Below are 13,262 nucleotides of genomic sequence, written 5' to 3' on the forward strand. Positions count from 1 at the left end.
TGGAAAGTCCAAGTATTCAGTCATCCCAAAGCTGACAGAAACACGTGTGTATCTGAACCACTGAGATTCAAGTACACACTACCATCTATGTTTTAGAAACAAATGTTGCTACAAACATGATTAAATTGATACCTGGGTTAAAGGAAAACATATCAACTGATGGATGAAAATATCTGTGGAATGGAGGGATGGTTCAACTGTGAAAGACCTTTGGTTGCTCTTCCAGAGTGCCAGGGTTTGATTCTCAAGCATGAATATAGTTCACAGTCAAAGCACTCATACTCATAAAACAAATAACTTTTATTAAAAGCCTTATGACATGCAAATTTGTCTTTCACATAGGTCAGCATATCCTCTGCCTGACATGAATTCAGGGTGTTTGGGTGGATGTGACCTGCTTTCCAACACTTTATTCTACCCTCTAAGTTGGTCAAGAATTCCTGGAATGCAGTTGCTTAGATGTCAACTTTGAACCTAACATTGAAAGGAGTTGGACATTTCTTCAGGCGGTGATGGCACACATCTCTAATGCCAGCACCTAGGAGGTAGAGGTAGGTGGATCTCTGTGAAGTCGAGACCAGCCTGGTCTACAGAGCAAGTTCCAGAACAACCAGTGATTCACAAAGAAGCCCTGTCCAAAACAACAAAAAAGAATAGAAAGGATTTGGACATTTCTCACTTACCATTTCTCCTCCTGAGCTGTCAATCATTATATTTTCCCACTAATCTCATAGGAAATATGGTTTTATAATACAGTCCGTTTTTCCGTCATTCTCGGCCTAACAAACCTGACACACATGATCATGCTTCCAAGTAATACCATCTTGGGGGTCTGTCTCATAACTCAGTTATGTGTTGGTGTCACAGGGAACTCATTACTGTTTATTTTGTACATATATACTTTCTTCTTTAAGCCTCATTTTAAGAAGTTGATTGATTCCATTTTCATGCACCTGACAATAGTTAATGTGCTGATGGTCATATTCATGTTGATATCCCATATCATGTCATTCTTTGGAGTAACCAAATTTCTGGATGATGCTGGCTGTAGGGCAGTGTTATTTATATTCAGAGTCTCCCGGGGTATCTCCATCAGTACCACCTCTATTCTAAGCACATTTCAAGTCATCACCATCACTCCCAGTAATTCTAGTTGGGCGTGGCTTAAGCCTAAACTCTCCAAGTTGACTTTGTCATCCTTACTTTGCTCCTGGCTCATTAACCTGCTCATCTATGCATATATGATTCCATTGGTAATAGCCAAAACCAATTCTACTCACTTTGGCAATGGATATGTAAATCCTTACTGTCAAAACAAGCGCTTTGGGGACCAAAATTCAGGGTCATTTTTGATTATCATTTTCATTTATGATTTCTTCTACGTGGCCATCATGATGTGGACCAGCCTTTACATGGTAACTGTCCTCTACAGACACCGCAAGAGAGTCCAGCATCTCCACAGCACAAGCCTGTCCAGCCAGCCATCTCCTGAACGCAAAGCCACTCACAACATCTTGTTGCTGGTAACCTGTTTTGTGTTCTTTTATTGGTTGAACAATTTCATCACCCTTTCTGGTTTTTATGTACAAGCAAAAATTCCAAACTGGGAGGGAATTAATGCCATTTTGGGAACATGCTACCCAACCATCTGCCCTTTTTTGCTGATGAAGAATAATAAACTTGTTTTGCATTTCACTTCTTCCTTTTCTGAAAGGAGGATGGCCTGTTTTCAAAGAGCACTCCGTGGCTGAGCTGAAACCCGCACATTCTCATCAATGGAATATTGTCTTGATGATTTCCATGGGATAAAGTATTTGAATGTGGACCTTGAATACATGATATGGACTTAGTTATCCTTTAAACATTCTGTAATCCATTAAAATTCATGCAGTTAACACTTTTCTTGAATACAACTCTGAGTACATAATTTTAATAAATATAACATTTACTACCTATTCAATTTATGACATTTTGGACAAAGGAATATATTTTAAGTATTTTCAACAATATTTTACTTCTTAATTTTTCTCTATTAAAACACTTCTAATTGTAAACCATTGGGAAAATGTTTGCCGATCAAATGGGCCCAAGAAACAAGCTGTTGTAGAAACCCCAATATCTGAGTTATTTTTGTATCGTGCTACTTCCATTGGCTGATGGAAACAGAGGCAGACACCCACAGATATGCACTGAACTGAACTCTTTAACCTAGTTGCCGAGGGTGAGGGATGAAGATCAAAGGGTCAGTACCCAGGCTGGTGAAACCCACAGAAACAGCTGGCCTGAACAAGGGGGGGCACATGGACCCCAGACTGCTGTCTGGGAGACCAGCACAGGCCAGATCCAGACCCCTGAAAATGGATGTCAATTAGGAGGCCTCTGCCCTCTAGGAGTCCCCTGGTAGTGGATTAGTATTTTTCCCTGGTGTAAGAAGGGACTATGAGAATCCATCGCAAGTTAAGGGATGCACTCTTGGCCTGGACACGTATAGGAGGGCCTAGGCCCGGTCCAGGATGATGGGGTGGAGCCCCTGTCGAGGGTCCTATGCTGCCTGGGGCGTGGACGGTGGATGGGATGGGGAGTAGTTCGGGGGTAGGGAACGAAGGGATGTGCGGGAGAGTACGGAAGGGCCTGGACACGTATAGGAGGGCCTAGGCCCGGTCCAGGATGATGGTCCAGGAGCCCCTGTCGAGGGTCCTATGCTGCCCGGGGCGTGGACGGTGGATGGGATGGGGAGTAGTTCGGGGGTAGGGAACGAAGGGATGTGCAGGAGAGTACGGAAGGGGAGAAGTGATTAACATGTGAAACAAGCTTGTTCCTAATTTGAACTAATGAAAAAAATTACAAAAAAAAGAATATTAGCAGCAGCCAAGGAAAATGTCCAATTAACATATGAAGGCAACCCTATCAGAATTACTCAGGACTTTTCCATGGAAACTCTGAGGCCAGAAGGACCTGGATAGATACACTACCGACTCTAAGAGAATACAGATGCCAGCCCAGACCACTAAACCCAGCAAAGCTTTCAATTAATATAAATGGAGAAAACAAAATTTTCCAAGACAAAACCAGATTTAAACAACACCAATCCATCCCTACAGAAAGTTGTGGAAGGAAATCTCCACAACTTATATGCATAAATGTACACATACATATTACACATTACATTTACTTGTAACAGCTGAGTCCAGTTGGTGTTGCTTGTGTGTCTCCGTTTTTTGAAGGCTGACAGGATGGGACTGGAGAAACTGTCGGTGACTTTACCCCTCAAAAAGGCTGATTCTTCTTCTCTCAGCAGCCATTATCTATACATAACGATATATAGCTACATTTATTTTTACACAGATGTAGATAGATCTATACCTGTATATAGATAGAGATATCTGTTTCTGTAAATCTTCGTCTAGGAGTGAGGCCTCGTCAGATTTCCACCATATCTTACCAACATTTCAACTGGTGTTGTCATTATGCAGCTCTTGTGTAGAAAACCATATTGTTGATAATTCATGGGTACAGCTTCCCTGTCATACCTTGAGGTTGCCTCCTCATATTTGGGTTCTTAAGATCTCTTCCATGGTGTTCTCTGAGACTTAGGTGTAGGGGTTGTGTTGCAGATGTACTAATTGAGACTCGGCATCCCCAGGCCACTAACTCCCTGCATTTTGAAAAGTTGTGGTTCTTCACAGTGGCCTTGCTGCACAAAAGTCTTCTTTGATGAGGGGTGAGAGCTTTACTGTGGATGTAAACATATGTGTTTACAATACATTAGAAACCATATAGTTTTCAAAACAACAGTAGTATCCAAAAGTGAATTGCTGCTCTGGAAAGATGAAATGACAGTGACTTAAGAAATATTTTTAAATGTGTGCATCATCTTCAGAGAAATGCCAATTAAAATTACTTTGAGATTTATCTTACTAAGAACAAGAAAACAACTATCAACACAGGCTGGCAACGATTCAGGGACAGGGGAGCCCTTATTCGCTGTGGATAGAGTTACAAACTGGAGCAGCCATTATGGAAATCAGTGTGGTGAAGTCTCATAAGCTAACAATAGCTCTACCACATGACCCAGCTAGGCCATTCCCTGGTATATACCCAAAGACTCAATACTCAATATCCTACTACCGAGATACTTGCTCAACCATATGAACTGTGGCTATATTCAAAATAGGTGGAAAACAGAACCAACCTATATGTCCTTCAAATGATGACTGGATAATGAAAATGTTGTACATACACAATAGAATTATAGTCATCTTTAAAAAAAAGAAAATATCAAATTTTCAAGTGAGTAGAACATAAAAATACTATTGAGTGAGTTAATCCAGACTCAGTAATCAAACTGCAAAAAATCAGGGTTAAAAAATAAATCTAGAGGAATGACCATACATACATACCCTACTCCAAATCATACATTACAACCACAGGGACAAAAGCACACAGCTCAACAGAATAGACAGAAACAATCACCCAATTCATAAAAATGCCAAAAAATGCACAAGGGAGAAAAAATAACTCTGACAAATGGTTAAATGAAGGCTGAAAATCTATGAGTAGAAGATAAAGCTGCATCCTTGAATCTCACGCTAAGTCATCTCCTGTTAGAGTTTATATTTTTATACAGGGACCCACATTCTGAGAACATTAGAGTAAAAATAAGGCAAGGTATAGACAAGGGAAATACTTTCTGAATAGGACTCCAGTCCGTCGACAATGAATGTCAGTAGCTGACAAATGCAATCTCATATAATTAAAATGCTTCTTTACAGCAAAAGAAAGTAAATCCAGTGAAGAGCTAGATCCCAGAATGAGACAAAATTTGCTACCTTATACAGCTGACAGAGGATCAAACAACACCAACCAATGAATTGGCTGATGAAATTTGCAGAAAGAACTCAAAATGCAAAGTAGAAAATGTTCAATGAGGGGCTGCACAGATGGCTCAGAGGTTAAGAGCTTTGACTGCTATTGCTAAAGGCCCGAGTTTCAATCCCAGCAAACACATTGTGGCTCAAATAATATCAAATACCCTCTATAATGAGATTTGGTGCCCTCTACTGGTGTGCAGGAAGAAATATATGTATAGTAATTAATAAATCTTTTTCTAAAAATAGTTTTAAATTGAAGAGTGTGCTCAGATTCCCATTCCCTGCTGTTTAGGGCTCAGCTGGTAGGCATATCTGATACATATATTGAGTTGTATTTTCACACTATAACAGTATGTTGCCATACTAACTCATATGCAATGACAGAAGGCCACATAGTACTAGAAATGTAATAATGAAAAATAAAAGCCTGATATCCTTTGTTTCATGCTTGGCCTGCTGCTTGGATTTGAATCTCTGCATCGGCTTCCATCAGCTACTGGATGAAGATTCTTTGATGAAAATTAGGGTCACAATCTGATTATAGGGAAAGCCAATTCAAGCAGGCTCTCCACAAATGTTGGGGGTCTTAGCTGGGGTCATCCTTGTGGTAGATTCCTGGGAATTTACTCAGTATCAGGTTTCCCTATGCCATTAATGTCTTTCTCTACAGAGATCCTTATACAACCTTGATGGGGGTATGGGGATCCTGCCTCAACTGAATAGACCAGGCTTTGTTGACTCCTCATGAGAGGCCTTACCATGACTGAGGAGTGGATGGGATGGGTTGGGGGAGGGGGAGGTGAGGTAGGGATGGAGGAGAAACTGCGCTTGGTATATTAAGAGTATCAAAGCCAAAAGTAAAAACTAAAAAAGTAATCCTGTTTTGGGAATAAGGAAGAAAGAAAACAAAGAGAAAAAAGTACCATGTAAGTGATTGTAATTTAACAGATAATGTAATAAAACTGGAACTAAGTAGCAAGAGAAATTGCACATAGATTTGAAGGTTGAACAACACATCTTGAAAGAGCAATGGGTCACTGGAGAAATCAACAGGGAAATGAAGAAGTTCCTGCCATCAGCTGATAATGGCTCTAATACTTTCCACATCTGCCTGAAAACTTTTAATGATCTCCCAGATTGAAAAGTTTGCTTCCCGACATAGTTCAAATTGGGAAAAGCTTATCTTCATCAGCGACAGAACTCTTGTTTAGTTGACTTGGTCAATCACCATGAGAGTCACACTGTTTCTGGGAAGTGAAGTTTTCCTTGGAGTGTAGCAAATTGTGCACAGTCAACAAGGCCATTGGCGCCATGGGTGACAAGCTGGTTCATGTCCACTGGGAAGAACAGTCCTCTTAACCTGTCCCTTATTTGGTCATGGCTCCTGCTAAGCAGCCTTTTCTAGATACTTCGCACCTGCGATGCTTCCTGCCCATGTTGGGATTCACACCGCTCTGAGCAAGGATCCCCAACCCTCCACACTCAGAGTCACAGGTGGGTGTCTTCCTCTCTTTTCCACTGCTCTGCCATCCATTATTATGTGGTTTTTATTTCTTCTTTCAGATTTATTTTCCCTAATTTTTAGTCAATTTAGTATATCTCATTTTCTTATATTTTTGTTCAAAACAATAGTTCTCTAGATCTTACTAAATCTTTTTAAAAACTTTTTCATTTTTCATTTGTATTCATGTATTTAGTTGTATGGTGATTGGCCTGCAAGTATGTCTATGCACCACATGGTTCAAAGCCCCAGCAAAAGACACCAGATTCCTTAGGACTGGTGTTACAGACAATTATGGGTCTCTATGTGATGTGAGGAATCTAACCCAGGCTCCCTGGAAGACCAGCCAGTTCTCTCAAATGCTGAGTCCTCTCAAGCCCCCATTTTTCCTTCTATTAACACCGTTTCATCTGATGTAGTCATGATTCAATCTCATGTGAATATATACCATCTATGACTATTTAAAATTCTTAAATCTTTGGAGGCATCTAATATCTTACAGAATTTTGCACATTCTGCTTAAAGCCCCATATTGGCTTAGGTAGTCATAGTACAACCTTTTAACAAGCATCTGCAGTTTGCCAGATGCTGTGTACAACATTTCACCCAAGTGCTTTGTCTTTCTTCCTGAACCACAGCAAAGTCTCACAGAGGAGTGTCAGCATATTCTCTACAAGGTGGTGGCCTTGGCTTTATTTTTCCTACATATGGATTGACAGAAGAATTCTACCAGAAATTCAAAGGAGAGCTAGTACCAGAACTTTCCCTTTCTTTTGTGTGAGGTATGCATGTATGTGACCGTGTGATCAAATGTTCTGTTGTGTACAGGATAGACACTGACATCATGTGTCTTCCTCTACCTCCTCCTAATTTTTTGAGACAGGATCTCTCACTCAACCTGGAGTGCCTCAGTTGGCTACATCAGCTGCTCAATGGGCTTCAAGGTTCCATCTGTCACCAAACAATCTAGTCCACCACACTCAACCTTGACATTGACGCTCACTTTCCAATGCATAGAGTCCTCACACAGCCTCATTGTGTTACTTTGTAACACAATGCTATAGACACAGAATTTTGGCTAAAAGCAAACCAGACCATTACTGTTGACATTTGCTTTAATGTTAGTTATAGGTCACATTTGCTACTTACTTCATCTGTACCTTATTGTGAATGATATCTTCTTTATGGAAACTGTGTGCTGTTTTGTTACACTGACCCTATCAGTTGGCTAGATTAATTTTCATACGATGTTCTTTTTTACCTAATGGACTTCATTTTTACTTTATGCCCATTGGTGTTTGGCCTGCACTCATGTCTGTGTGACTGTCAGATGCCCTTGAAATGGAGTTATAGACAATTGTTAGGTACTATAGGAGTGCTGGGAATTGAACCTGGCTTCTCTGTAAAGGAAGAGCAGCCTGTGCTCTTAACTGCTGAGCCATCTCTCCAGCCCCTCTAGCTCCATTTTTAGATCCCATTTTCTCTTTTATCTGTTATCTTTGTAAAATGTAAGAAGGCATTTTTAACATTTCCCATCAAGGTGGGCAGGCTGACACATACCTTCATTTCCAGCACTTGGAAAACAGAGACAGGGAAATCTCTGGGAGTTCAAGACCAGCCTGGTCTACAGGATGAGTTCCAGGTCAGTCAGGTCTACACAGAGAAACCCTGTCTCAAGAAAGAAAAAGACTCAATCATATTGCTTGTGATTGTATGGTCTGCTATAATTTTCTAAGTTGATATTAACTGCATTTTTATTCTCAAATTTAAGTTTTATGTTGCTGCTGAAGGTGGGTTGTTTGGAGGTAGTAATTGTGTGCCATTAACATTTCTTATGTGAAGTATACCTTATTTAAGGTGAAATTTTTCAATTGGTTAGTTTGAAATTTTATTCCGTTTCTTTTAAATTTTGCATATTTCTTTTTTCGTATTTCTTTAATACAGTTGCATCTCACATATAGTGCACACAATGTTGTATAAACTCATTTTTCTGATGTTCACTGTGACACTCCAGTTGTGGGCTGATCATCACTCTCTCAGGGACCTTCTACCTCTCCATTGTGCTTGATGTATTTGCCCTGCTGTAAAAGGGTGAATCTTTCAGCACCTAGCCAGGGTGTAGAATTTTTTTCATTCTTTCTGCAACATGCCAGCATGCTGACAGTTGCCTTCAAAGAAAGAAAAGAGGAATATTTACAATTATGCTCTCAGTAAAATTCAAATAGCCACTTCCTAATAATATGTGTCATCTGTATTTTGTGGAGTGTGATTGTGATTGAATTAAAATTATCATTATAATTTTTATTACTTACATATATTTTATACAACTGGATAGTTCACTTCTATGTTCTTACTGCATCTATACCATTGTTGTGGTTTAAATTTTATTATACCTTCATTAATTTCTGAGGACTTAACACATGTATACAATTGAATATAATAATATTTATTTGGAATTCACATATTTTTAAACAATTCTAGCAGTTGCTCCAGGGTAGTTTTTTATATATCTCTTCATTGGTATTCAAATTTCATTTAATTTTTTTTTACTCAATGAGTTTTATTGGGGTTACTTACAGGAGTATGGGTGAGGGGTTTCTTCTAGAAGCAGAATTAACTCAAAAACAGCTGCACCACAAAAGCCCACACAAGTTGGGAACCTGGAGCACACCAAATTTCATTTTCTTTTGTGTGTGTGTTATTTTTTAGATTGTGTTTTTGTTTTCTTTCCAGGCAGGTTTTCTCTGTGTTACCCTGGCTGTCCTGAAGTCGCTAAGTAGAACAGGGTGGTCTGAAACTCACTGAGATCCACCTGCCTCTGCCTCCTGAGTACTGGGATTAAAGGCTTTCACCACCACAGCCCAGAAAATTTCTTTTTCTTGAATGTCAAAACTAGTGCATGCTAATCGTTAGTGATTCCATTTTCCATTGATAGGATCTTCCTGCGCAAGTCACAGTGTGAGTCTGTTTCATCTGGGTTCAAATTACAGTCTGACCTTTTAACCCAGTCCTATTATTCTTTGCAGGAGAAAAATATTAATAACAAGGTTAGAGGAGGGGATTTTCAGGACCATGGTGAGTCACAAAACAATATCAAGTTAGGGCGTTTAAGGACAGATACAAAGCAGAAAGACGAGGAAAAAACAAATTTCAGGAAGATGGTGAGGAGGATGACAACCAATACAGACTAATTTGTGAGATATCCAGGAGAAAACATGGTTGTGAAAAAGCATAAGGCCCAGGAGAGATGAGAGCTGTTTTCTAAGCTTAAATGGTGGGTGCTGTTTAACTATATAAGAGATAACAATGGCTAACAATGACAAGCCTTGAAACTAACTGAATTCCTGATATGAGAAATAACTGGGATTATGGAAGAACAATATCCTAGGTGTTAAAATTGTTTAAGTAATTTCAAAGTTGGTCCCTCATACTAGAATCAAATAACTATAGTAGGGGCTTGCGACGAGACAGAGATTTGTGTGCCTGGAGAAAATTCAGAAATTTCTGGGGACTGGATGGATAATTCAACTGTTAGTCCAACAAATCCCAAACACACAGTAGCCAGGAAATATGGGACACCATGAAAAGACCAAGCCTAAGAATGAATGGCATTGAAGAAGTTGAAGAATCCAAAATCAAAAGTACAGACAACATATTCAACAAAATCATACAACGAAAGAATCTTCTGATGGCAATAGAATGCAGATATAGCAATAACAACACACATAAATCTTTGTTGCTGTGAGTTTATCAATCACAATCTACCTGACTGATTTGATCATCCAATGTCACAGAAAACACATTTTTGTGAAGATATGCTCACCACTGTGGGATTGTAGTCTCCCTTGACTTTGCTTTCCACATATCAGCAGCTCAACACTAAGGTGTTAGCAAAAGAGATGAAAGGAAATGAAATCCCTCAGAACACTGCTGGTTAAACTATAAGGTGACATGCAAGACAAATCATCCCACATGGAAAGTCCAAGTATTCAGTCATCACAAAACTGACAGAAACACGTGTGTATCTACACGACTGATGTTCAACTACACACACAAACATTGTTTTGTTAGAAACAAATGTTGCTACAAACATGATTCCAATGATACCTGGGTTAAAGGAAAACACGTCAGCCGATGAATGAAAATATCTGGGGAATGGAGTGATGGTTCAACTGGGAAAGACTTTAGGCTGCTCATCCAGAGTGCCAGGGTTTTATTCTCAAGCATGCATTTGTGCACAGACATACAGGGAAAGCACTCATACTCATAAAGCTAATAACATTTATTAAAAGCCTCAGAATATGCAAATTCGGTTTTCTCGTAGGTCAGCATACCTTTTGCCTAACATGCATTCAGGATATTTGGGTTGAATTGACCTGCTTTCCAACACATTATTCGAACCTTTAAGATGGTCAAGAATCCCAGGAATGCAGTTGCTAAGATGTCATCACCTAACATTGAAAGGAGTTGGACATTTCCTCAGATGGTGACGGCACACACCTCCAATCCCATCACATAGGAGACAGAGGTAGGTGGATCTCCGTGGACTTGAGACCAGCCTGGTCTACAGAGCAAGTTCCAGAACAGCCAGTGATTCACAAAGTAGCCCTGTCCAAAACAACACAAAAGAATAGAAAGGATTTGGACATTTCTCACTTACCAGTTCTGCTGCTGAGCTGTCAATCATTATATTTTCCCACAAATGTCATTTGAAAAATAGTTTTATAATACATTGCTTTATCTATCACTCTCAGCCTAACAAACCTGACACACATGATCATGCTTCCAAGTAATACCATCTTGGGGGTCTGTCTCATAACTCAGTTATGTGTTGGTGTCACAGGGAACTCATTACTGTTCATTTTGTACATATATACTTTCTTCTTTAAGCCTCATTTTAAGAAGTTGATCGATTCCGTTTGCATGCACCTGACAATAGTTAATGTGCTGATGATCATATTCACATTGATATCCCATATCATGTCGTCCTTTGGAGTAACCAAATTTCTGGATGATGCTGGCTGTAGGGCAGTGTTATTTATATTCAGAGTCACGCGGGGTATGTCCATCAGTACCACCTCTATTCTGAGCACATTTCAAGTCATCCTCATCACTCCCAGTAATTCTAGGTGGGTGTGGCTTAAGCCTAAACTCTCCAAGTTGACTTTGTCATCCTTACTTTGCTCCTGGCTCATTAACCTGCTCATTTATACATATATGGTTCCAATGGTAATAGCCAAAACCAATTCTACTCACTTTGGCAATGGATATGTGGACCCTTATTGTCAAAACAAGCACTTTGGGAACCAAAATTCAGGGTCATTTTCGAGTATCATATTCATTCGTGATCTCTTCTATGTGGCCCTCATGATGTGGACCAGCCTGTACATGGTAACTGTCCTCTACAGACACCACAAGAGAGTCCAGCATCTCCACAGCACAAGCCTCTCCAACCAGCCTTCTCCTGAACACAAAGCCACTCAGAACATTTTGTTGCTGGTAATCTGTTTTGCGTTCTTTTATTGGTTGAACAGTTTCATCACCCTTTCTAGTTTTTATGTACAAGCAAAAATTCCAAACGTGGAGGGAATTAATGCAATTTTGGCAACATGCTACCCAACCATCTGCCCCTTTTTACTAATGAAGAATAATAAACTTGCTTGGCAACTCACTTCTTCCTTTTCTGAAAGGAGGAGGACCTGCTTTCAAAGTGTACTCTGTGTCTGAGCTGAAACAAACACTTTCCCATCATTGGAAAACTGTCTTAATGATTTACGTGGGATAAAAAAATTGAATGTGGACCTTGAATACCTGATATGGCCTTGGTTATACTTCAGACATTCTGTAATACATTAAAATTCATTTAGTTAACATTTTTCTGGAATATGATCCTGTGTACATAATTTTAATAACTTTAAAATTTGTTATCCACTCAAATTATGACACTTTGCCCAAGTGAATATATTTTAGGTATTTTGAACAATTTTCTACTTCTCCATTTTTCTCTATTAAAATAATTCTAATCAAAAATTTTAAAAGCCTATTGGAGCTTAGGTTATGATTTTTTGGAGGGAGTGTTCTGTCCTAAGGAATGTCTTTTAACCATTGAACAAATAACATATCCTACATTAGCTATTACCGACCTCAAATACTACTATAGGGGAGACTCTTTTGTTGTATAACTGACAGGAATTTAAGGGATGTCCTTGTACCATAGCTGTATTTGAGACAGTCATATTTTTATTATTTTAGTATGTTTTAATTATTTTCTTTATTGAAATTATTATATTGATATACAATTTTCCCCTTAGGGTTCCAGCCTTTAATCCTTCTGTATAAAACTCTCCTTTCTCTCTGTCAAATTCATGTCCCCTTTTTTCATTGATTGTTCGAGTGTGTGTGTGTGTGTGTGTGTGTGTGTGTGTGTGTGTGTGTGTGTGAGTTAGTGTGTGTATGTGCATGTGTGTGTGTGTATGCATGTATAGGTGTGTGTGTTTGTGTTCATATCCTTAAATTCATAAACACTACCTGATTGGTCTGCATAATGTTACTCCTATGTATGTATTGAGGGTTGACCATTTGATACTGAACAAGCAATTGGTGTGCCCTTTCCTGGGGATGACTATCTCTCCCACTCTTCACATTCCTTAGTTGCCTATAGTTCTTTGTGTAGGGCTGAGGTCTGCTAAGTGAGTCATCACCCTGCATCTAGGAAATTTCTCTTTGCACTTTTAGATACCATTGCAGAAAAGTACAACCCATCAAAATGCAGAGTAGTGAATCCCATTCCCCACTTCTGCACCTTAATCTCAGGGAACATTGATGAAAGGGAACAAAAGGATTTTAAAAGCCAGCGGATGAGGGAATCCACTGTGGGATTGTGTCACCTG

General features: G+C 39.4%; 2 protein-coding genes across 2 annotated transcripts; both read left to right on the forward strand.

Moving 5' to 3' along the window:
* Nucleotides 1-803: 803 nt before the first annotated feature.
* LOC113838660 (vomeronasal type-1 receptor 4-like) lies at nucleotides 804-1,751 on the forward strand. Its single transcript, XM_027434242.1, has one exon. The coding sequence runs from the start codon at nucleotides 804-806 to the stop codon at nucleotides 1,749-1,751; it is 948 nt and encodes a 315-aa protein (XP_027290043.1).
* A 9,400-nt stretch (nucleotides 1,752-11,151) lies between these two features.
* On the forward strand, nucleotides 11,152-12,099 carry LOC113838662 (vomeronasal type-1 receptor 4-like). The gene has a single exon (XM_027434244.1). It carries the CDS (start codon nucleotides 11,152-11,154, stop codon nucleotides 12,097-12,099), a length of 948 nt encoding a protein of 315 aa, XP_027290045.1.
* The last annotated feature ends 1,163 nt before the right edge of the window (nucleotides 12,100-13,262 follow it).

The sequence above is a fragment of the Cricetulus griseus genome, chromosome 9 (assembly GCF_003668045.3).
Source record: "Cricetulus griseus strain 17A/GY chromosome 9, alternate assembly CriGri-PICRH-1.0, whole genome shotgun sequence".
Lineage (NCBI taxonomy): Eukaryota > Metazoa > Chordata > Mammalia > Rodentia > Cricetidae > Cricetulus > Cricetulus griseus.

Coding starts and splice junctions, on each gene's coding strand:
- LOC113838660 (XM_027434242.1), top strand. CDS start 804: ATGCTTCCAAGTAATACCATCTTGGGGGTCTGTCTCATAACTCAGTTA.
- LOC113838662 (XM_027434244.1), top strand. CDS start 11,152: ATGCTTCCAAGTAATACCATCTTGGGGGTCTGTCTCATAACTCAGTTA.